This window comes from Hyperolius riggenbachi, chromosome 4, assembly GCF_040937935.1.
Source record: "Hyperolius riggenbachi isolate aHypRig1 chromosome 4, aHypRig1.pri, whole genome shotgun sequence".
Taxonomy (NCBI): domain Eukaryota; kingdom Metazoa; phylum Chordata; class Amphibia; order Anura; family Hyperoliidae; genus Hyperolius; species Hyperolius riggenbachi.
The window spans coordinates 197,968,544-197,991,008 of NC_090649.1; the positions used below are offsets into that span (position 1 = coordinate 197,968,544).

A 22,465-nucleotide genomic window follows, 5' to 3' on the forward strand; every position below is an offset into this window, starting at 1 on the left:
CTGTACTTAAACAGTACAGTCTGTAAAAAACTACCTAGTTTGCCACATAGTCCAGGACACTGCCAGCAATGAAGGTTATTCGTCCATTACTTCTCTATCATCTCAAGAGAAAGAAATTGAGAAAGTGTATACAAGAGGATTTATTTATTTTTGAATACTCTTTTTCTGGTATGGTGAGCTAGGTTATTAAATGTGGCTGTTTTACAAAACAACAGAATGATTTTGCTCAACCAACTGATATTAATTTAAAAGGAACAGAAGTATTAACTGTCTGATTCATCTATGTTTCCATGTTATTGTCCTTGTATCTATTTATACATTTCTATAATATTCCTGTTTCTGTGTGGAGAACACCTGGCTTTGCAAATATCTATTATGGATGAGAACCAAAACAATGACTTCAGGGCTGAAATGAACTTAGCCACTAACCTAAAGCAGACCAGAAACAAACATGTTGTGTCAGGAGCTCTGGAGGGAGGTGGGAGGGAAAAGGATTTTTGTAAGGGGAGTTATTATCTTACTAATCCTATGTTGTTCTAAGGAATACCACTAGGAGGACTTCTGATGGGAGTTTAAATAAGGCTGATACACATCACAGTTCATTTAGGTTTTAGGCTTCCTAGCTACTCATCATCTTCTCTTACACATACCTTACAAGCTAGCTGCTTGCTGCTGTATTGGGTTTACCTTTAGATATTTATTAATAATATAACAGAGAAGAACTCTTTTGAAGCAGTATCTCTTCATCCCATTTATAGAAGATGGCCAATACAGGCTTACAGATTTTAGGATTTGCCTTGGCTTGTGTAGGATGGATTGGCTTCATAGTGGCGGTAGCTATACCTCAATGGAAGATGTCCTCTTTTGCCGGAGATGCTATCATCACAGCCCAGGTGACCTATGAAGGCTTGTGGATGTCCTGTGTCATGCAGAGCACAGGGCAAATGCAGTGCAAAACCTATGACTCCCTGCTGAAATTAGATAGTAAGTATGTCTCTTTTCTTTTATATACGGTATACTTCTGATAACCTAATTTAAGGTAATTTTAAAGGTTGTAAATATTGTATGAAACAGTCCAAGGATAGGTTCGCACACCGTCTTCTCAAATGAGCAAAAAGTGTAGTTTTATTTTATCATAATGTGGCAAACACTATGTTTGACGCATTATGATGAAATAATACACTTTTTGCTCATTTGAGAAGCCGGTGTGTGAACCTATCCTTGGACTGTTTGGAACTGTACTGGATGTTGCTTTACATGTAAGGTTCAGCACCCTAATATAAGCGGAAAGGTGTGCCGCTCCTAACCTTACTTCTGCAGTAAATATTGTATGTGTGTGTCTATCAATATAAATATTGGCTCAATAAAAATAATTGTTCTTATGTGTGATGTGCAGTAAGAGGTTGAAGCCTACTAACTGATCATAATGCATGCATGTGAGGCCCCACCCTTTTACCTACAGGCTGATAATTTTGACATTGTTTGCATTAGTCATTGAGGGAAAGCAGTGAACGGTATCCCAAATCAACCATTTGATTCCTCATCTTCATTTAGCTTCAATACTTCATTGGTAAAATAAAATATGTTTGATTTCACTGGTTTCATACCCATCAGTCTACTTTTAACCATGCTGTGAAACAAAACCCCTATAGAGTTCAACACAGAACAAAGTATGCCAGATAAATTGGCTTTGTTCTATTGCTTAAGGAATCACAGTCTAGTCTTTATTTTTTATGGCTCTTATACTGTACATGGCCTCCTCCATCACATCCACCACTCTATGTTCATATAGATCAGTGATAACATCAACTTGGGGCTATTTTTGGAGTCTTTGTTAGATTCTTAAGGGGAGGCTGTCATCACAGCAAAGTGTTTAACTTTTCTGTTGTCACTTCTGGAGGAATCATAGCACTTGCACCACTCACCCCTACCACCTCCATTGACACATCCATAGCCCTCCTCAGTGTACTGAGCAATGGAGGCCAGTCTGGAGAAATGATACAGTGATTGAAGGGTTGGTATGGCTGAGGCATGGCAATTTCAGGTCGATGAAGGTGTTTCTGGATGCGTTATGGTTGGATTGTGAGAGTAGGTGTGGTTGGGACAGCAGTGATCAGAGACAAGGTGGCTCCAAGGTTTGCATCCCTCCCCCTGGTGGAAACATGGTTGAATCACACGATAGTGATCTTCATAGGTGAGCTTCGGGGAGTACCCTGTTACGTTGGTTGGGAAGGGTTATTTATTCCTGGAATTTGGCTTTAACCATGTGATTTAAAGTAAATGCTTCCAGTTGCTGAAATAAATTTGCTTATGCCAAGTAAATTAAAGCTGAGTTGCCTGCAGTGTTGTAAATATGTAATCTATTTGGTAGGATCATAGTCACAAGATTTGTTATTGGTTGAGTGACATAATTATGAATAACAGCACATGGTTGTCACCCCTGTACTTCATGATGTTAGTAATTTAATTTGAGCGATCCTATTGGTTTATGCAATCTCCCACCACAGGACAAGAGTAGTAAAGGCAGGGGTGTGCTCATTTGGATGTCAAAGCCCTAACTTCCAGAAGTCTAGAAAAGAGTCAGTCCTCGTTGCAGCTGGCTATATTTATAATTTGTATAAGCCCAACAAAATCCAAAATGTATTAAATCAAACCTGAAAAGCAATCATTTACGTTAAATTATAAGTATAATCCCATTAACTAAATTTTTCAAATTGAAAAATCCATTCTGTAGTTCTGCTTGTTTGCAGTTGTATATCTATCCATACAGATAAACCTTTCCTATCTTATTAGTTTACTTTTCAAATAGTGAGGTGTTACAATAGCTCTCCACCTATTTCATGTGACCTAGAAGTTCTGCCTGCTCACTTAGACGCGTCATTTTTACTAAATGGAGTGAGTGTAGCTTCAATTGTGCCTTCTACTTTGGGTGTCATATGCTCACACCTGGTTGACCAAACTAAATCCAGTAAGGACTAGGAGAGAAAGAAAGATGTACTGTAATGGCATGCACATCTGATGCAACACTTTGCTTCTATACTTACTTTATATTCAGTTATTGTCCTGATTTCTGTTAGAATTTGCCTTGTTTAGGTGGGCTTTATTAGCTTATTGCATGGGAAATGTTAGGTTAGGTAATCTTAGTAGGTGGAACATCAAGCAACAAGCTTAACTGGCCAATGACAGCCCATGTAGGAAGATAAACAACAATGGACAGCCATAATCTTGTATTATGTATGATCTTGTGGTGTTCAGTTTATCACAGTAAATGAAGGTTATACTCGCTATGAAATTGTCTGCGTTTGGTGCTCCTCCTTTACTTGCAGGCACTGGGACAGATAATTAGCTATTGATTAGCAATTACCATTTTTTCTCTGTAGAAAAAGAACCAGTTAGCTGAAATCACTGCTGCCCTTGCTGCCCAACTAAAGAAGCGTATCTAACTTATTAAAGCACCACCCCATAAATAAATGTTGTTGTTTTTTCCTTAGTCCTGTTCTCCTAAAACTCAGTAACAAGACTTCTTTATATCTCTGGATAAGCGCCTTCAAAAACTGATGTCATATAAATCACCTTAGAAATAACTGATCACAAGCCTCTCCACCAGATAGCTCAACGTGTACCCCACCCCCTTTTATTTGGAACACCCTGATTATTCTAAGTCAAGTTAGTGCCCCACCTATAAACCCATAAGCACTGATGTCAGTTGAGCCAGGCTTTTAAATTAAGGTTATATCATTAAGTTAAATTCAGGTCATGAGACCATAAATTGGCATGAGGAATCATCAGTGACAGATTGGTAACAGCAGTTAACAGTCTGCGCTGGGTATCATGGGAAATGTAATCCTCTGACAGGCCGTTGCTGAAACAGGCAGATTCAATACCTCCACATTGATCTGCTGGTAGGATAGTTGGATAGGACTTGAAGGATGATCCTGTAAGGGAAAACCAAGCTATTCTACAGTATAATATGCAACATTAATTTAATAATTGTTTTTTTGTTTTTGTTTTTAAGTAATGTAACCAGAGAAAAGCCAGGAATGCGAATGATATATTTTCTAGGAGGCCAGAGTTCCTTCTTCAAGTGAACCCAAGGCAGCAATAATCCAAAAAAAAAACCCAGATATTTACCTAAGAAAAGGGAAACCTCTGAAAACTCCACCACCACTGCTGCCTAGAACCCTTTTGAAGACTGCATCTGTGATTCTCTTAATGCATGGGCAGCTCCAGCTTACTGCACAGGCATGGTCATAATTGCCACTGTATGGCCATGCTTGTGCATGAAGTGGAGTGTGGCCACGTAAAATACCCAACAAGCTCTTGTTGGACATGTGGGTCCTCGCACTGCAATGGTGGGGGCAGGAGGACGTGAGAATCCTCTGTGTGATCCAGAGGCTTCCTTATTCTTAGGGGAGTATCTAATTTTTTTAAAAAAAATTGCCTTGTGTACACTTTAAAGTGAGTTTAAGGTCGCATTCACAGTGCCACGTTGTGGAGTTGCGTTATAAAGTCTTATAATGCAGTTTACCGCACTGCAATGCTAATCCTATGAGCCGTTCACAGTGTGATGTTAAAGTCGGGTTAAAAAATGTTGTGTTGCGGTAACTCACTACTTGTAGTGCATTACCGCTTAACGCAGACACGTCGCATTACACCACAGCGTCCCACTGTGAATGCGACCTAAAGCACCCCCCCCCCCCCAAAAAAAAAAAGCAGACAGGAAAGGCTCTATAGGATCTAGAGCCTTCCCTGTCTACTGTTGTACCCCTCATTCCAGTGCCCTAAACCTAGCTCAATTTGCTGCCTTGGGCGACTTCAAAAGCACTCATATATCCAAGTGCTTCCGAAGATGGGCGGCTCCATACTGCGCATGCACTCGCACATGCGCAATACGGAACTGCACATCTTCAGAAGCACACAGGGATGAGGATGCTTCCAAACCTCCTGAGGGCTTGCAGGCATGTATTTGACCAATTGGTTCAGTATACCCTGCTGGAATGAGGGGAGCTAGAGAAGACAGGGAAGGCTCTCTAAGATCCAGAGACTTCCCTGTCCATAGGTAAGTATCTGACTTTTTTTCTGCATTACACTCATTTTAATTACATTAGCTATGCAGCATTTAACATGTAATGAAATGACCTAAATTCCTAATGAAAATAACCTTAGCAGTTCTGGATGGCAGAGCAATATTTACTGAGAAGCCAGGCTGCGTGTTGTTCTCTGAGAAAGGTAAACATATATTTCCTAGGGGATTGTGCTGTTTGGATGACTCGATGATTGAGAGAACATTTTGAAGCAAAGTTGTTACAAATGCCTGTTATTATTCGGTGACAGTTAACTGGAAGTTCACAGAGTCTTCAACATTTGGTACAATTCCAAGAAGTATCATATCAATCTTTGCGACAGTAATTCACCACGGATGAAAGTTGAATGAAAAATACCAGCTCATCTGATTTCATTTGACATCATTTAAGGGTGCATACAAATTGCCACAATTGAATATTGGCTTTATCATTTTTCCCATTTGGTATCGTATATGTCATATATATCCTCATCTATTTCAATTTATTGCATCAAATATTTTGATTCTATATCCTACACGTTTGTAACCCCATCTGCAGGCATTTATCAGGTCAGAGATGGCTTTGGAAAAGAAATTAAATAGATTCATCACTTTGATGAGCAAGTGGGTACCTTGTGATAGTATGGAAGAATCTCAGCGCCCTGTGTCTCTGCTGTTCTCTTTCAGTGTCTCCGCAATATCAGAATTAAAGGACAACTGAAGTGAGAAGAACATGGAGGCAGCTATATTTATTTCCTTTTAAACAGTCCTAATTGCCTGGCAGCCCTGCTGATCTATTTGACTGCTGTAGTGTCTGAATCACACCAGAAACAGGCATGCAGCTAATCTTGTCAGATCTGACAATAATGTTAGAAACACCTGTTCTGCTGCATGCTTGTTCAGGGTCTATGGCTAAAAGTATTAAAGGCAGAGGATCCGCAGTATAGCCAGGTAACTGGTACTGTTTAAAAGGAAATACGTATGGCAGCCTCCATAGCCCTCTTGCTACAGATGTCCTATAAAGCAGCTCCCCCATAGGTGGACACTGCTATCCAGTCTCAGACATGCAATGTATACACTGAGCCTATCTCTTAATACATTTAGGTTAGATTCAAATAAAAACACCAAACCTAACAAAAGTGTATTAAAATGAGGATGCTGCTGATTGAAATCTTAAAGGGAATGTCCAAGCAAAATAAAAAAATGAGTTTCACTTACCTGAGGCTTCTACCAGCCCCATGCAGCCATCCTGTGCCCTCGTAGTCACTCACTGCTGCTCCAGTCCCCCTCTGGCAGCTTGCCGACCTGGGAGGTCGGCGGGCCGCATTGCGTAAATTTTTACGCATTCCCGCTAGTGCAGGAACATTAACAAATACATTTTTACGCATTACTGGTTCAATGCGTAAAAATGTACGCATTGAACCAGTAACGCGTAAAAATGTATTTGTTAATGTTCCTGCACTGGCGGGAATGCGTAAAAATGTACGCAATGCGACCCGCCGACCTCCGAGGTCGGCGAGCTGCCAGCGGGGGACTGGAGCAGCAGTGAGTGACTACGAGGGCACAGGATGGCTGCATGCGGCTGGTAGAAGCCCCAGGTAAGTGAAACTCATTTTTTTATTTTGCTTGAACCTTCCCTTTAAAGAGAACCCGAGGTGGGTTTGAAGAATATTATCTGCATACAGAGGCTGGATCTGCCTATACAGCCCAGCCTCTGTTGCTATCCCAAACCCCCCTAAGATCCCCCTGCACTCTGCAATCCCTCATAAATCACAGCCACGCTGCTGACAAACAGCTTGTCAGAGCTGGCTGTGTTTATCTCTATAGTGTCAGTCTGCTGCTCTCCCCGCCTCCTGCAGAACTCCAGTCCCCGCCTGCATCCCTTCCCTCCCTGCTGATTGGAGGGAAGGGACGGGGGCAGGGACCGGAGCTATGCAGGAGGCGGGGGAGCAGCTGAGACTGACACTACAGATGTAAACACAGCCTCACAGCATGGCTGTGATTTATGAGGGATTGCAGAGTGCAGGGGGACCTTAGTGGGGTTTGGGATAGCAACAGAGGCTGGGCTGTATAGGCAGATCCAGCCTCTGTATGCAGATAACATTCTTTAAACACACCTCGGGTTCTCTTTAAGCAAAATGTTAGTATTTACTGAATTTATATAGCATCAACATATTATGCAGTGCTGGACAATAAATAAGATTACAGAGAGTGTGATAGAGGTGACAGACAATCCCCTCTTCTCTGGTTTCTGCCACCTAACAAAACTTCTAACAGCCATCATCACTTCTTAGTGCATAGTTGTCAGCCTGGGAGTTACTTCAGCTCCAAGTCTTAATTAGGTGAAAGGTCCTACTTGAAGAGGGCTATTGCTGCCCCTTTCATTCCAGCTCACCAGCCCTATTGACAAATGTGAAAGGGTTAATTGCTGAAAATGGCATTTTGAGCATTTTTGAAACAAATACAATTGCTCACATCAGGGAGAATGATGCCTAGCCGGGGTCTGTGTGACACTGCCACTGTGCTGGCCCCAGGCACTTCACTTGCCCCATAGGGCAGTACTGCTTGTACTACGTTGATGGCGGCCCTATCAGCACTCAGCAGTACAAAAAAAAAATCTAAATTTTTTTATAGAATGGAAAAGGCTTTGAACGTTTTACTGTATTCCATGTCACTGCTGGAAAAATTTCACTCACCTCCCATCCTTCTCATTCATATTGCAAAAACGTTAGAGAACATCTCTGCAACAAGGACACAGACAGTAGCAACAAACTAACCATTGCACTATGATTGCTTCCTACTCTTTTTAAGGCTAATTAATAATTATTGGAGAGACTTGGGCTTTAGCCTGTCCATGGTTAGGCAGATGGCTCACTTCCAATGATAGCTGAGTGATGAGAAATCTAATCATCTTACATCTACTGTGTTGCTTAGCGGTTGGATATAACTGATCATTGTGCAGTTACATACAGTATGCCTTCTATGTACTCTGCATCTGTTAATTATAAGCCCCTATGATAGTGAGACGTGCACATCACAATTATGGTTTAGGGAGTCTCTTACAGAGTCCAAGCATTGCATCAGACCATAAGGTGTGGGTTCAGGATAGTCATGCATAGTTATTCATAGTTACTCAATTTAGCCTGTGGTTTAACAGAGATTTCTTAGAAAAAAATCTGTTGCAAGCATTCATGTTTTGTGTTATTATACACAGGAAATTGAAACACAGCACAACTGTAACCAAAGAAAATGTCATTGTTCTCATTGCCTTGTCACTTTCCCGTGACATCTGGAGAATACAGACGACGGAACTGTTCAGTTTTTGTATTCTCTAGAAGTGAGGATAAAGTTGTGACATGACTGTGAAGATGCTGCTCTTACTTTGCTGCATTAGATAGGAGGTATCAGGAGACATCTTAGCTGTACACCATTTATCTCTGGTGAAGTACACACTGTGTTTGGGGATGACAGGCTGACCTTCAACATTGTATAACTTTTTTGTACTAGGGCCTGAGTACAGTTTTGTATTGCTGAGCGAATCCAGCAATGCGTATCAGTGCGTGATATGCAGAGAAATTATACAATGATATAATGTATAGACAGCACTGTGTGATGGGCACACTTATACACTACACTTTTTCTGCCACCAAGTATGTTGTTGCTCTCCTTTCATGTGCAGCATGCCCCCCCTCCCCGATTTGGAATGATCGCTCAGCACCCAACAATTTACTCTGCTTCATTTAATGTTCTCACATGACATGCTACAGCTCAACACAATAGCACACTGTGAGTCTGTGACGGACAAACTGCTCACCCTCAGCCAGTTGGCCGTCCTCCATTCCTCCTCAGTCAGGACAGCAGTGCCACCTCCTCCCTTCTGCTGTGCAAGTCAAATGAAACACTACTGCTCTCCTGCCTCCTCCCTACTTACTCACTGTCAGCAGTGTCGGACTGGGAGCTGGAAAAGCTGAGGAAATCTACTTGCTGGCCAAGCAGCAGTAATCAGGTGTTGCTGCTCACTGTGAAGACTTGCTGCAGGTTTCTATTGAGAGTGACAACACAGGGATAATGCTGCTTGGCCAGTAGGTGGATTTCCTCAGTTTTTCCACCTCCCAGTCCAACACTGACTGTCAGACTCCTCACACTGCGCAACAAGCTGCTTTTCCCCAATGATGACCTCTTCACTTTGCTCTCCTCCTACTCTGACTGCATGCTGTAAGTGTAAACACAGTACAAACATGCTGCCCCTGTAATCCCTGCGCCTGATGCAAATGTTTCACCTTGTGTCGTGAGAGAACCGGAGCTGATCCTCCCATTTCATCTGCAGCCTAATCTTCTATGTGTCTTATCCATGTATTGCAGCCCATCTATTTCATTGGCCATCAACTTCACCTTTTCATATGTTTCTAAACATTTCCAGCCTGCTTCTACACATGTAGCAACCTCTCTTTTATGTCCAGGTGCCCCCTTGGCCTGCAGCCACACCAAGGCCCTGGCCTATGTGGCCTTTCCAGACATCCGGGCCTGCAACCTGTTCTGACAACAGACTGCTGCACACAGTCCCATTTCTGTAAACTGCATGGAGGCCTGGATTGTATTACAGCACAACCAAGGGCCCAGGCCCAAAGGCAGAGCACTCCTTTTAAAGCCCACAATAAACATTTTAAAATAAATGGAGTGTAAGGGTCCTTTTACACTTAATGCGTTGGTACGCGTGTTTTCCATAGCAGTGCATTGTGAAAAGCTTTCAGTTAAAACGCATATAGTGGGAACTGCGCCATAGGAAAACATGGGCATTACTTTGAAAATCAGTTTTCTTTCAGTTATAACTGAGAGCAACTGATTAAAGCGGAATATAACCCTGCATTTCAACTTTGCTCTAAAACATTATTTACAGTATATTATATGCAACCAGCATTTTTTTTTTTTTACTAGACCAGCATTGGAAGGGTTACACAGGGCTTTAAAGTCCCTAGAGATTTCTGCAGACGCATCCGAACTTCAGTTAGAAACTTTTTGTTTACAAATATGTATCTTTTAAGTGTTTATTGTGACTCATCTCTCTCACTGAGAAGGAGCTTGGAGGACAGCCAAAGAGTGTGTAACTGTTTATCAATAGATACATCTAACTAAATAGAATGTAACTATCTGAACGTCTGGACCGAACTTAAAACCTCTGTGTTTAACCCTTCCAATGCTGGTCTAGTAAAAAAAAATGCTTTTTGCATATAATATGCTGTAAATAATGTTTTAGAGCAAATTTGAAATGCAGGGTTATATTCCGCTTTAAGTGTGAAAGGGCCCTAAGAATCCATAGCATGAAGCTGCGGAGGCATGTTTCCAGCATTATTCTCCAAATGTGCCCCCAGCAAGCTGCGACAAATCTGAGGTCTGTCAGATGGCCATGTGTATAGGAATGTCGAAATGTAAAGAGCACCGGCTAGCACACTGAGAAGTGGTATATTGCACTTTCCTGTTGCTAGAGAGTACTGTGCTCAGTGAACAACAACATGCTTAAAGAGAACCCGAGGTGGGATTTAATTATGTTACTGGGGCACAGAGGCTGGTTGTGCACACTAAGACCAGCCTCCGTTGCCCCATGGTGTGCCTCCATGTCCCCCCTGCGCGCCGCTATACCCCCCACAGTGCTGGCGACACGCAGCGTGTCGCCAGCACAATGTTTACCTATGCGCTGTCAGTCAGTGCCGCTCCCCCGCCTCCTCCTCATCGGCGCTACCCGCCTGCGTCAGTTCCCTCCTATCAGCGGGAGGGAAGGGACACAGGCAAGTAGCGCCGATGCGGAGGAGGCGGGGGAGTGGCGCTGACAGATAGCGCTTAGGTAAACATTGTGCTGGCGACACGCTGCGTATCGCCAGCACTGCGGGGGGTATAGCGGCGCGCAGGGGGGACATGGAGGCACACCATGGGGCAACGGAGGCTGGTCTTAGTGTGCACAACCAGCCTCTGTGCCCCAGTAACATAATTAAATTAAATCCCACCTCGGGTTCTCTTTAAGGCTCAGCATACAATCTAAGGTGACATCAAAATGTAAGAAAAACAGGCTGTGCGTAATTAGCATACAAAGATGAACTTATCTCATCTGGAGGTGGATATTGGGTGTAGGGAGATAGCAGTGGGTGCCAGCGCGGTGCCTGGCCTTATGACCAGGGCGGAAGAAGGTAGGCAACACCCTGAGAAATGGTCATAAGGCCAGGCACCTCTCAGGCACCCACTGCCATCTCCCTACACCCAGTGTCCACTTCCAGATGGGATAAGTACATCTTTCTCATGCACAGCCTGTGTTTCTTGCATTTTGATGTCACCTTATGCATTTGCATTTCACTGGATATTAAAAGTAATAGTGATAGATTTTATTTGTTTGATTCCTGTATAAGAATATCAGAGGTATGACGCGGGATGAAGGACATGCCAAGACTTCCATATCCGGACGTCCTCTGTTCTATAGGAACATGTGGCAGCTTGTTGGAGCTTGGATTGAAGAACAAATGCTGCGGGCAAGCTTGTAAAGCTACATAATGTGCAGGCTGACACTCTGTTTTATCTGTTTTTATGCAAACTGCAAGTTTGAAGTGATCAAATATGAAACATTTTGGAGACGTAGAAACAAGTACCAAAGCAGAACAGAAACAAGAATCTTCAAGTATTTCCAACAATAAGATATAAAGGCAGTTTATAACATAGCTATAAAAGGTTTTACAACATATAATTGAATACTAGCAGGGAAAGTGTGATTTCATCCGCTGTGTGGAATACTACAGGCAGTATTATATGAGTGCAGAAATGCCCATAACCTGACTGAGCTCTTCCTGCCTCTGGAGATGCATTGCCATGTTGCTCTCTGATGCATTTCCTAATGGATCCAAGCAGACTGAGTTACAGTAGTCCCCCTGTCTGGCACCTCTCAATCACAACAGAAGTTAAAGTAGCATTTTTCATAGCCAGGATGATTCTATAAAATGTTTAGCTGATGAATATTGGCATCAGAACCGCATAGTAATAAAGTTGGGTGTATATTACTAAAGGAAAAAAGTTTAATTTTACCTTACTGCGGCATGTGCTTTGCAATGAGTGGCAATGCTTTGTAATGAAGGCCAGAGTAACTGGATTTTCATCAAGACGGTGTGCAGAACCAGGCAAAGCGTAGCTTAGTTTTGTCTCACAGAGGCAAAAAGAAATGATTTGCATGGCTCCACTTAATATCCTGAAACAATGCAGTATGGACAGGACCTGACTCTGCAGTAGGCACAGTAGGCAGGTACCTACAGGCAGCTAGGCTAAAGGGGCATTGACTTTGACAAGACTCACCCCACCCACCCTTCTACTCTTTGCTGATGTCTGTCTGCACTCTTACTTCCCAATGTAGAATTTTTACATTGAAGGCACTCTGCATTGTGCATAGTTACTTCCTCCTGTGGCTGTAGACAAAATGATTTAATATACCACTGGTGCAGTTTTTTTAAGTTCATTACTGTAACTTCAGCATAAGTTTTTGTTTGATGTACATCAGCATAAAAGTGGTGTGTCTGAGGGGGAGCCATCTGCACTGGGACAGAGTATACAGTAAGGTGACAAGTTTTTACGTGTATAAAATCCTGAGAAGTAAATGCAGCCCATTTTTACGGATAGTCTCTTTCACAGAGAGGATGGAATTATATGCAATTACTTTCTGTTTCAAGAAGGCTAAATTGTGTTTGACAAGAAAAAGTATGTGAAATCTGTTGGTGGATCATAACTTCAGCAACTTCTCGTTTTACCACCTCACTCTGCTTCTTAAAGTAAACCTGAAAGCTGAGAAAGACAAAAAGTTGAATGCTTACCACAGTAAGGAGAAGCCTCTGGATGATCCAGAAGATTCCCCAATCCTCCAACACCCCTCTACTGTTGGCTGGGACCCCCATCTTCGCAGCCACGCTCCCCTCTGTGTTCAAGTGTGACTACACTGCGCAGGCACACAGATGCATGGAAAAAATAGCTGTGCAAAAGAGCCTCCATACTATTGCAAGTTGTGGGCCATTGTTCGCGCCTCACAGTGCGACTGCACTTGTAAATGGAGGGTAGTGCAGCCACGAGCAATCTAAGCGATTGTTTGGGTTCCAGCGCAGCGCAGAAGGAGCAGGAAAGATCGGGGAGGCTGGACAACCCAGAAGCTTCTCTCCACTAAGATTAGTATCTAACTTTTTTTTCCCCTGACTTCAGGTTTACTTAGAATTTAATTGTAATGCAGCTATTTTCTAATGCTCAGAACATCACACTAAATTTCTATCCCTATAAACCAAGCAGTCAGAATAGAAGACTGGAGTGAAGGCATTGAAGTGTTTGCCTCCATTCTGCGGATACCCGTAACGTATGGTAAAAATAAATATGGCATAGTTAAGGACATGACGAGACATGACGATACATGACGATACATGCTGAGACTTTGCTTAGAGTTCTCACTCTGCTGACGTTAATCTCTCTTTTCTTTCCTTTTCTTTATTCTCGCTCTTTTTTCCACTTTTTACCAAGCAACTAACTAACAAGAATTATTACGGCCAGCACAGGAGCGTTGGGACAATTATAAAGCACATGGCAATAAAAGTGTCAGCGTGAACCACTCTCACATGTATAATGATTTTATTGAAATGGTTATTAAACTTTAACTGTGCTCTGTTAGGAAACAATTGTCAGGTGTCTTTTCTCCATAAAGTAAAGCGATTTGTGGCCTGGGACATGAAAGCCAGGTTAAGTCAGGATTGCTGGGTTTGTGATACTCTAGGTACCAGGAAGAGTTTAATAACGGCTGGTTCCCATCCTTCCCAGTCTATTTAGGTAAGGATCTGGGCGATGCTAAACACGTCTCTTCTCATACATTCAGACTGACTCCAAGACAAGATCAGACCTGTCAAAATAGTCACCCTGGAGAATTGCATATTTTCTACAAAGCAGCTCTCCTCCCAAACATAAAAGACAAGCATTAACAAAATAGTCAGCCATCCCTGTAGAACATTCCTCCTGGAACATGTTATGTTAACCACTTCACTACTAGATGACACATGCAAAATGTTCCACTTTGTAGTCTTCTTGTGTGTGTGTGCTTTTGTTATTTTTTTTATGTGCACTGTACAATTTTCTTATTCTTCTGAAAATGTACAGATCAGTACAAAAGTCCTATTTAGTGTGTGTGTATGTGTGTGTGTGCGTACGGTGCGTGTGTGCATACAAACATGGATTAACAGCAGGGCAGGTTGTAGTTACACTCTAGCAAAATTTACCAATTAAACCCCCCCCCCCCCCGAAAGACCCCCTAGGGCAGCATTAGGGGCCACTTTGTTGCTGCCAAATTCCCCCACCAAGGCTGCTAAGCCAGTTGCAACACCCCCCCCCCCCCCAGGTCTTCCCCTAATTTTATGGTGGTCGCTTGCAAAGTTTGGCAGCATAGTGACTCACTTGTCTCAGCTGGTCCACTCCTCCATTAGTCTGTGGCTCCCTGCATTCCCATATTCATCCTCACAGGGGCGCCTCTCCTCCGTGACCTGGTCCATGCCATCCGGTAATAATATACACCTAGTCACTGAGAAGATACGGCCAATCAGGATGCAGACGGGAATAAACTGAGTAATGGTGGAGCGTGTGTCAAATGCTGGAAAAAACTTTGCAGGGGTCCGGGGACCACAATAACGTTGGTGGGCCCAGCAGCGCTTGGGGGCCCTGGGGTGCCAGCCCTGATTAACAATAAATATAGTTGTTTAATACATTTTCTCAAATCAGAAGTTGTAACATACTATTAATGTCAACAGCATAACCCCAACACCAATGAAAAAAAAAAGTAGGAGGAAAAAGGCAATTTATTGATAAGGTGTGAAAATATCCCTTAGGAGAAAAAATGAATTGGATTGGGCCCATGGTAAGAAAAGATGTGCTTCTAAACAGTCTATTGATAAGGCAAGCAAAGTGGCTAACAAAACAACGAAGTTAAGAAAGACTAAACATCCTGTATCACATTATAAGAGTTATGAAAAAATATATTCGGGTGCAATCCTTTGCAACGTGAAGGATCAAAACACAGTCCTCTTAGGGGGCAATCCACCTTGCCCACCAAAACTTTTGTTACTTTAGAAAAGGACTTTATATCAAAAGTGCAATCTCATAATGCAGGAGAAATCTTTTATGAAAAAACTTTATTAACACACATAGAAAAAGAGTATATCAAAAATTGTATATAAGAAAGATGGTTCTTCAATGTCATACAATCGGTCTTCATATGATTAGTAATACATCAAATGACCAAAGAAGGAGGACTAAAGGTAGTCTGGCTTGGCTTGATAAGTGGTTGTAGCTTTATGGGTATTTATCTCAAAGGCAACGACACATGTTCGTTTCGGGCTTTGTGTAAATTTGTATGCACCCTTCATCAGGCCGTGATACCCAGGAATAAAAACTAGAAGGAATATAGGAACATATAGTGAAGGGCATCTGAACCCACCAGATGCACACAATGGCCTTTCCAACAGGGGACGGGATTCCCATCTAGCAGCGTCCCCTGTTTATCGCCATTGGGAAAGCCATTATGTGCATCTGGTGGGTTCAGATGCCCTTCACTATATGTTCCTATATTCCTTCTGGATTTCATTCCTGGTTGAGCCATACAGTTTGGTATCACGGCCTGATGAAGGGCGCATACAAATTTACACAAAGCCCAAAACAAACATGTGTTGTTGCCTTTGAGATAAATACCGATAAAGCTACATCCACTTATCAAGCCAAGCCAGACTACGTATTAGTTCTCCTTCTTTGGTCATTTGATGTATTACTAATCATATGAAGACCGACTGTATGAAATTGAAGAACCCTCTTTTTTATATACAATTTTTGATATACTCTTTTTCTATATGTTTCAATAAAGTTTTTTCATAAAAGATTTCTCCTGCATTATGCGATTGTACTTTTCACATTATAAGAGAACATACTGTGTACTGTAAGTGCTGCGTTTACCAAATTTGACCCCTGCAATGTCATATAAAGTAGAATTGTCCTCTGAGCTATGATAAAGCACATGGCACTTGACTATTGTCTTTATCTAATGGTACTTTTGCTTGGGAATAAAGCCATAACAAGGTAAAAATGAAATCTGTTATGACAATATGGGTTCCTCAGCAAGCACTTATCATTCAGCAATGTAGCAGGCATCAGAAGAGACTGAAGAGGATTTAGAGTATGTTACAGCCAATGAGCCAGCACCAGTGAACCCTTGAATGGATGCTTTGACGTTTGTTACTATTCTATGTGCTGTGAGGCAGCTATAAAATAAAAACAGAGCAAGAAAAGCTCCAATGGAAAGAGGTTTAGATCAGCAATGTCAGTTCTCGCCAGAGAAAGCTATTCTTCAAGCAAGAATGTCTGTGATTTATTAAATGTTAATATTGGGGCTATCCGTAACATTTGTCCCCTTACAAGGTTATTACACTTACAAGGAAACATACACCAGTTTTTCATGGCTACACTAAAATGTCACACAGCAATTGCTTTTATTGCCAGTTTCTAAATAACATTTGAAGGTCGTGAGAACCCTTCCCCTTCCATCGACTGTAGCTTCTGGATACAGTACGATAGTTTATGTGAAAACAGAATGATTGGGATTGCATGTTAATGTAAAAGTCATGAGATAGCTAGCTAGCTTACCATGGAGACACAGCAGAAACATATAAGACATCTTTAATGTAAAAATTCAAAAATCGTAAGTGTCAGTGTTATCTTTGGGCGTGCTTTCCATTAGGGCTTGTTCAGTCGTGCTTGTACAGAAATATCAATCACATCAAGTTACAAGATTGGTGGACACAGCAACATTAGCCTGAGGCTTCCAGAAATGCCCAACAGAGAGGAGAACTACACATACATATTTTATTTATAAGCAACTATAAAGCCAGAGCTGATGGCCTGCTGGTGTAGTGGATGGCATTCTTGCCTTGCAGAGCTAGAGTCCCACTTTCAAATCTTGGTCAGGACACTATCTGCATGGAGTTTGTATGATCTCCATGTTTTTGTGTGGATTTGCAGCAAATTTAAGCAACACAGGCTTCATTGAAGGGAGGGCAGGCAGCAAGGATAGAGTAAGAGGCCAGCTGGAACCGGCCAGCATCTGCCTCTAAACACAAGCTTTTGGCAGGCACCCGGGCCAGTTTTTTCTGCACCACCCTGCATTAGCATTAATTCAGCTTTAGGTGAGCAAGTGTGGCTTCTCATGATGCATCACTCCCGAATATGCAAATCATCTCTTTATGGTCCTGAAAGCCAGGCACGCATCTAGAACCACTGGTGTTTGCTTTTGTGATGTTGGAAGAAACTGGGGCACCCAGAGGAAACACATAGCAAGCATGGAGAGAACATAAAAACTTTATGCAGATGACCAGGCATTAACCATGGGATCAAAAATATGCAAGGCAAGAGTGGAATCCACCATTTTACACTTTATATGATGGTAAATCAGACCCCAGGTACATCAGGGCTTTGAGTTTCAACTATCAGAACAAATCAGAATCTTGCTGAGATATTTCTGTTCTCAGTATTTCTCAGCAATAAAAACAATAACATTCAAAACATGCCACGGATATGTATGTGTGTTTTAGTCTATGCGGAAAGGCGTACTTATGCAGGGTTACCCTTTGGAGCAGAATCATTTGGATGAACTTACAAAGAAAACAATGTCAGGTTTAAACATGTCCTGAAGTTAAACACTTACTGCTTTTCAAGTACGGATTTTGCGGTTTATTAAAAACAGGAAGATTTTCAAAAAATATTATTACTTGGTCACCAAATCTGGGATAAGTAAAAGCATAGCAAGAACAGTTAGCGACTAAAACAACAGTACCATAGCCAAGCATAATAAAGTGATAATCACAAACATAATAAAATACAAGGATGAAAACTTGCAAGACTGATTATAGCATCTGATTCTAATGTATTCATCTTCTCTCCTATGGAAAAAAAAGATGATGAATATATGAATTAATGTTCGGTATTCAGATTGAATATGCAGAGATTTTTCTTACACCTTTTGTAGTTGTAATGAAAATTGAATTGCAGTCGAAAATAGGAAATCTTTTTCACTTGCATTATGCAGGAAAATTATTACGTGTTAAGGGCTACATTACAGATTTATTTTTTTGCCATATTCATTATACAAAAGGAACTAGAGCGGGATGTGTAGTCTATAGCAATACAATGTGACATGTAAATTAGGGTTTATGTATCATGCAATGTCATGTGTGCCAGCACTGAAGGCAATTTTCAAGGCTTGCTGGTTTTGTTAGCTCATAAAGCTAACAGAAAAACTTAAAGGGAATCAGTCATCCACAAAACAGCACTTGGACATGAAGCAGCTCACTAACTATGCAAATTAAGATATATTCACATAGAGCGTAGAGTGCCCAAATGAATGTCACAGAGTAATGTGACATCTACTCCTGAAGCCGCCTCAGCTATCTCCAGTCTCCAGGTATGGAGCTCTGCTGCGGGCAAATAAGTCCTGCTGAGTAATTATTCCCAGTGGAGAGCCTTGTCAAGGGCTCAGGAGTGCAGACACTCTCCGCAGCTCTCTGTGCATCTCTCTCAGCTTTACATAAAAAGAACGGAAAACAGATTTTCCATTACTCCTTACTCAGAATAGCATTGTGAATTTAGAAAGCAAACAGAATTCTGTTAGTCAGTCTGTTTTATTACACTATACAGTTGCCACACATGGCAAATCTATCCCATCAAAAACATGGCTGTATTAATAATGCACAAAAGATCTACACTCCAAAAATCTCCAATTCAAAAATCTTGATTGTACAATTTTACCAAATCTATGTCATAGAAGGGTAAGTTGAGAGAATATAATTTGAATGGATACTTTAGGTAGCCCCTTACATTACAAACCGAAATGGTGAGATTCTACAATCAAGATTATATAATTTTACCAAAATTGTAGAATATAACTGCACTCCACAGATAACTTTAAAAGCAAATAGGGGATCGCAGCTTGTATAGAGTCACCCTCTCCAACTAAAACAAATTAAAAATCACTTGCTGTGCATACACAGTCCAGTCTTCAGCGAAGATATGACACCCTATAATGAGAACGAGAGAAGAGCGCACTGTTTATATATTATATGATTAGCACCTCGTGCTGCACTCCAGAGGGATGTGCCTTCACCAATGGGATCACACAGAACTGTCCCCCTCTGTGAATCAACTCACCGACTGGCGCCTTGGTTCTTAACATGTAGTATATACTGCACAGAAAACGACCATCTTTCGGTATAGCCTTCCACAGACTTCTCTGTATTAAAAAGTAAAACAAGGCAATCCTCAATGGAACAGACTTCAAAGTCCCAGGCCACGGACACAGTGAGATACGTCCTCACTGGGTATGCCTTCTCTTCTGGATTGTCAGTGTGCTGCCTGGCTCCGCCCTACACGTTTCATCACGATGACTCATTTAGGGGCTCCTGAATGAGTCATCGTGACGAAACACGATGACTCCTGAATGAGTAATCGTGATGAAACGTGTAGGGCGGAGCCAGGCAGCACACTGACAATCCAGAAGAGAAGGCATACCCAGTGAGGACGTATCTCACTGTGTCCGCGGTCAGGGACTTTGAAGTCTGGTCCATTGAGGATTGCCTTGTTTTACTTTTTAATATAGAGAAGTCTGTGGAAGGCTATAAACCGGAAGATGGTAATTTTCTGTGCAGTATATACTACATGCTAAGAACCAAGGCGCCAGTCGGTGAGTTGATTCACAGAGGGGGCAGTTCTGTGTGATCCAATTGGTGAAGGCACATCCCTCTGGAGTGCAGCACGAGGTGCTGATCATATAGTACATAGACAGTGCTGAGCACAATGTGCGCTCTTCTCTCGTTCTCATTATAGGGTTTCATATCTTCGCTGAAGACTGGACTGTGTATGCGCAGCAAGTGATTTTTAAGATTGTATAATTAGTGGTCTCCTTAAAGTGGTCTAAAACTCTGCATTTCTTCTTTGCTCTAAAAGATTATTTACAGCCTTAAACCTACTATCACAAACATTTTTTTTGCAGAACAGCATTCAAACAGTTAAACACAGTTCTTTGTTGTGCAGTGGAAAACTCAGAATAAGTGATAACATTATATTTTGTTTACATTCCTCTGTTGCTACAATTAGTTACAGCCAGCCATGGAACTAAAACAGAACTGGACTGAGCTGACATGCAAAGACATATGAGACATTTTCACTAGATAGTTGCTGTATTTATATATTAAAATCTATAAATAAAATGCAATGGCAGCTTTCAGAGCAGATGAACTGTACTATGGGAACAGTACTTTGTAAACAGGCAATATTACTTTTGCACCAAAGCAAATACGGTAACTCATTGGGTAAAACAAAAAGTAGGAAAACATGTTTTTATTGAATGTTATTTTAGAGTTTTAGACTTTAAGTGACATTTGTTTGGGAGTACCTGGCCCAATACAGGTCACCTGGTCTGATGCTGCAATGAAAAACAGATTGAATAGCTGTGGCATGGTGCTGGGCTTTTGTACATAAGATGGCTGCATCCTGGACAGTGGCTCATCTGCTCTGCACCCCTGAGCAGTTGAGGAGTGAAGTGACAGCTGGCATTTTTGTTTAATATGACTATAACAGTATCAAAGTGCTAAAAAAATAAAAAAACGGAAAAAAAACCTGTTGTGTCTGCAAGTTCCTGATGAATCCTTGTGCACTGGGGGATTCCCTGGAGCTCTGCACTCTTTACAAAAGGCTATTAATTTTACAATTTTAAAGTCAATGTCTCTCCAATGATTTACCATCCAATTGCCCATGCAATAGTATGTACTGGCAGTTGGTAAAAGTCTGTTGGCCAAAACGTTGAGCCTACTGTCTATGATACCCGTGTTAAATAATAGGCCATTGCTGCTAACATCCAGGTGTATTCCCAGCCCAGGTTATTTTTGGAATTCCTGATTTGCATGATGGATCTTATGCCCATCCTGAATTCTAGATGCCCTACTTGTAAAGGAGAAACTAGGAATGGGAGCTATTACAATAATAAGTGTTTAACTTCACCCACTTTTAATTACCAATCCTAATATAAAATAATTTGCCTCCCTCTCTTAATGCAGTAGTTTCCTGAGAACATTATTTGAAGGGGTTCCCACAGAGTAAAACTTTTGAGAAAGGCTGTTTGAGAAAGTTACACCTACTAAGGCTGCCTGCTAGATTCCAGGGAAAGTAGAATCCAGTTAACTTCTTCCCCCATCTTCCCTTCACCCCCTTTTGCAGACCTCAATGAATGATAACTACCACATACATAAACTTGTGACGTTATAGATTCCCTTTAAATACAACACAAAATGCCTCTTATTACTTACATTAAATAGTATCACAACTTTGAGGCCAGAGACACCTAAAAAAGCACAATTTTTAAAGAGGTGCTAAGATAAGGACTCTTTTTGTTCATATTTCTCCAAGTAATAATTACCGTACATGGTGAGCACCCAGTCACATCTTTGTGCCCTTCTGCCTTTCATCAGGTTAATAACTCAGGGTCTTACAGCTACAGGTGTACAGCCATGTTTTTATTAACATATATTGGTAGTGTTTTATTATGTTCTATACAGATGGTGTTACCCTGCCAAGTATATTAGATGTACAGTATATGATGCTAGATGAGTGCAGAATTATGAATCCCTGATTTACTGCAAGCAGGATAATAAAACAGCTAACCACACTAAGGGACATCACCCATAATCGACTTTACTCACAGGAACCATTACGTTTCAAAGCCCATCCAACCTTTTAAACCTACTACAAGTAATTATTACTTTTTAGAATGCAGCAATCCACTTCAGCAGGCACCACCAATAATAAACGTAATAGCTTTATTGTGTCATTCAGATTAAAAGGCAGTCATCCAAAGTTGGATGACTGCCTTTTAATCTGAATGACACAATAAAGCTATTACGTTTATTATTGGTGGTGCCTGCTGAAGTGGATTGCTGCAAGTAACGGCTCCGGTGGTGTGGAGGGCTGTCAGCTAAGGCACGCTATCTGACCTTCCTATTGATGAGTGCTGCTCTTAACCCAGTGACAAGTTTACTTTTTAGAATGTGTACAAATACAATTTAATTTGAACATTATTGTTTTCTTTCCCTAGGCACTATGCAGGCCACACGGGCATTGATGATTGTTGGCATTCTTGTGGGGTTCTTCGCAGCTTGCATTTCTGCAGTGGGAATGAAATGTTTAACTTGCCTTCAAGATGATGAGGTGAAGAAAGCCAAAGTTGGAGTTGTTGGTGGAATCCTCTTCATTATTGGCGGTAAGCAGAATTACTTTGAGACATGGTTAGTCGTTATGGTCAGAATTTCCAAAATCTATATTTTA

The 22,465-nt window shown here is 41.5% G+C and overlaps 1 protein-coding gene across 1 annotated transcript in view; it reads left to right on the forward strand.

Moving 5' to 3' along the window:
- The first annotated feature begins 597 nt into the window (after positions 1–597).
- The window catches only part of CLDN1 (claudin 1), a 31,020-nt gene continuing 9,152 nt past the window's right edge, over positions 598–22,465 (forward strand). Inside the window, exons 1-2 of the mRNA XM_068281206.1 lie at positions 598–984; positions 22,236–22,400. Of these exons, the coding sequence (XP_068137307.1) occupies positions 762–984; positions 22,236–22,400 (388 nt within the window). The 5' untranslated portion in view covers positions 598–761. The remainder of the gene's footprint in view (positions 985–22,235; positions 22,401–22,465) is intronic.